Source organism: Priapulus caudatus, unplaced genomic scaffold, assembly GCF_000485595.1.
Source record: "Priapulus caudatus unplaced genomic scaffold, Priapulus_caudatus-5.0.1 Scaffold2604, whole genome shotgun sequence".
Classification (NCBI taxonomy): domain Eukaryota; kingdom Metazoa; phylum Priapulida; class Priapulimorpha; order Priapulimorphida; family Priapulidae; genus Priapulus; species Priapulus caudatus.
In genome coordinates this window covers 7,243-10,058 of record NW_014579665.1, presented here as the reverse complement: position 1 = coordinate 10,058, position 2,816 = coordinate 7,243, and the positions used below count along the sequence as shown (strand labels likewise).

The 2,816-nt window shown below is 43.4% G+C and overlaps 1 protein-coding gene across 1 annotated transcript in view; it reads right to left on the bottom strand.

The window, feature by feature from the left end:
• Positions 1-2,816, bottom strand: part of LOC106818870 (ATP-binding cassette sub-family G member 2-like) — a gene marked incomplete at its 3' end in the record, with an annotated part of 14,254 nt that overhangs the window by 10,218 nt on the left and 1,220 nt on the right. Inside the window, exons 2-4 of the mRNA XM_014823541.1 lie at positions 1,082-1,141; positions 776-890; positions 60-212 (exon numbers count right to left, since the gene is read on the bottom strand). Coding sequence (XP_014679027.1) covers positions 60-212; positions 776-890; positions 1,082-1,141 — 328 coding nt within the window. The remainder of the gene's footprint in view (positions 1-59; positions 213-775; positions 891-1,081; positions 1,142-2,816) is intronic.

Below are 2,816 nucleotides of genomic sequence, written 5' to 3'. Positions count from 1 at the left end.
TATATATATACATTATATACACACACTGCCTATACGAGTATAGCTACAACAGTGCTCACCCTGGTATTCCTGCAATCATGCAATCCAAGCTCATCTATGACTCTGGTAACCCTTAGTTGTTTTTCTTCTTTGCTTAGATGAGCCGGAAGGCGCAGTTGTGCGGAGAACATCAAATTTTCTTCCACCGAAAGTGTGCCCATGACGACATCATCCTGAAAATCACCGTTACATTAGCAACCATATCCTAGCTACGATCAACCCAAGTACCTACAGTAGTCAATACACACAACGCCGCATCACCATGGCGACGAATTTTCATTACGATATAGCTCGCCAAATCCGGCTGCCACCTCGAAAAACTTATGTCCTTTAGGAAAAATGTTTTTAGCAATGAAGGCATCCATAGTAAGCAGCTTTGAAAAGCCATACAACCAGATTCTAAATCTAGGAAACACACGAAAGACAACCGAATGGATCTTAAAGAAAGGGTGTGCCCATTTGCACTCATACTTAATTTAGGCATGTTGTACTACTTACTAGTTAGATTGATTTTTGGTAGCTTAACAAGGGACAAAGACGAGCACCAAGTCTCACAGTACTGCCTGCTATAGGTGGACATGTACTAATTGGTGAAAAATAGATTTAATAAGGTCAAGGATAAAGGGTGCAGTGGTTTTCAGGGTGGATGGATTGAGGAAGCACCTCATTTAAGTACGAGTAACATCAGGAGTTAATAAAGACAAATTTGTCTTTATTAACTCCTGGTAACATGCACCTGTACGACGTAGCCTGTCATCAGCTTCCAGTTTGCCGGCAATGGATGGCCATTGACTAGTACATGTCCAGAGAGACCGGAACGCTGCTTCCTATCAGCTATGATGTCCAACAGTCTACCCGTACAACAATCGCCAACACAACGTAATGATCATGAACACGGCAAATCGTAGCTTTTGAACGAAACACGATCAAACAATTGTGGAAATGTAAGCTCATACTTGTTCTCAATTAAATTAGGTTGTCATCAGACCAACTTCTCATCGCTTTACACAATTGCACATGCAATTAACAAAGTTCAACTTACGAGGATTTCCCGCTTCCCGTTGGACCGAGAATGGCATTCATTCCTGGATGAAGCTTTGTACTTTATAACGAAAACGTGTTAAAAACATAATTATCACTTGCACCCTGTGAAAATTTGACTTCGAAAAAAGTACCATATATGAAAATTACGATAGATTTAGTATATAACTGATTAAAAAGTCAAGTGACATACATCTCACATGCTGTGTTTGATAACATTTATCCATACACTCACATGAACATATAGCAATATTATATTACGTTACTCGTATTCATAAACGACTATCTTACCCTTACAGAATAATAATATTAATAATATCAGCAGTGAATAAAAATAAATTGTTTTTAATATTTTTTCTCATTGTTTTTATTCACTCATGATGATATGCGTAATTGTGATAGCCAACGTTGTGCAAGTTCTTTAAAAAATTATATGTTTGCTGTCCTCCGACCGACCCACGAAAATAGCTGCGACCCAAAAGTTTTTTTTGACATTTTGGGTTCCACCATATATATATATATATATATTTTTTTTTCTAATTTTTTATAGTTAAGACTGAAACACAAAGCATGTGTGGCAAACATGAGGACAGACTTAAAATAACTATTATGCCTCACAAAAAAAAGACCTACCTACCTACCCACTAAAAAAATCATGGGTCGGGGGACAGCAAACATAGAATTTTTCAAGGATGGCCCAAAGTGCGCAAATAAAAACGGTTTTTAACTGAAAGCAATTTTTTTGGGCGGGGAAGGCAGGTCCATTAGATTTTACTTGCACACCAGACCTGACCGCACACCTGACACTGTTTTCCCACAGCTCGACCACCCGGGGGGGGGACACTCCCATTGTTAAAGGTACTGGGGGCGTGCCGCTGGACAGGGTATATTTTCCGAGTATCATTATTGGCACAGGGTATATTTTCCGAACATCATTACTGGCACAGGGTTATCTAGATACACACGTCCCAGATAACATGCTGACATTAGGCCAACGTTGGCCCAACGGCTGTCTTCAGCCCATGCCAACGTTGGCTGCCAACGTTGGCCCAACAGATTTTTGCTCGTCGGGGCAACGTTGGCCGAACGTTGGCAGGCGATGTTGGCCCAACGTTGTCATTTTGCCAACGTTGGCCCAACGGATTTTTGCTCGGCGGGCCAACGTTGGCCCAACGTTGGCAGCCGACGTTGGCCCAACGTCATTTTGCCAACGTTGGCCCAACAAATTTTTGCTCGCCGGGCCAACGTTGCCCAACGTCATTTTGCCAACGTTGGCCCAACGAATTTTTGCTCGGCAGCCCAACGTTGGCCCAACGTCATATTGCCAACGTTGGCCCAACGACATATTGCCAACGTTGGCCCAACGTCATATTGCCAACGTTGGCCCAACGACATTTTGCCGACGTTGGCCAACGGATTTTTGCTTGGCGGGCCAACGTTGGCCCAACGGATTTTTGCTCAGTGCGCCAACGTTGGCCCAACGTCATATTGCCAACGTTGGCCCAATCGCTTTTTGCTCAAGGTGCCAACGTTGATTTCTTCCTCAAACACTCCCTCTTTGGTTCTCTCTCTCTCTCTCTCTCTCTCTCTCTCACACACACGCGCGCGCGCCTCTTTCTTTTCTCTCTCTCTCTCTCTCTCTCTCTCTCTCACACACACGCGCGCGCGCCTCTTTCTTTTCTCTCTCTCTCTCTCTCTCTCTCTCTCTCACACACACGCGCGCGCGCCTCTTTCTT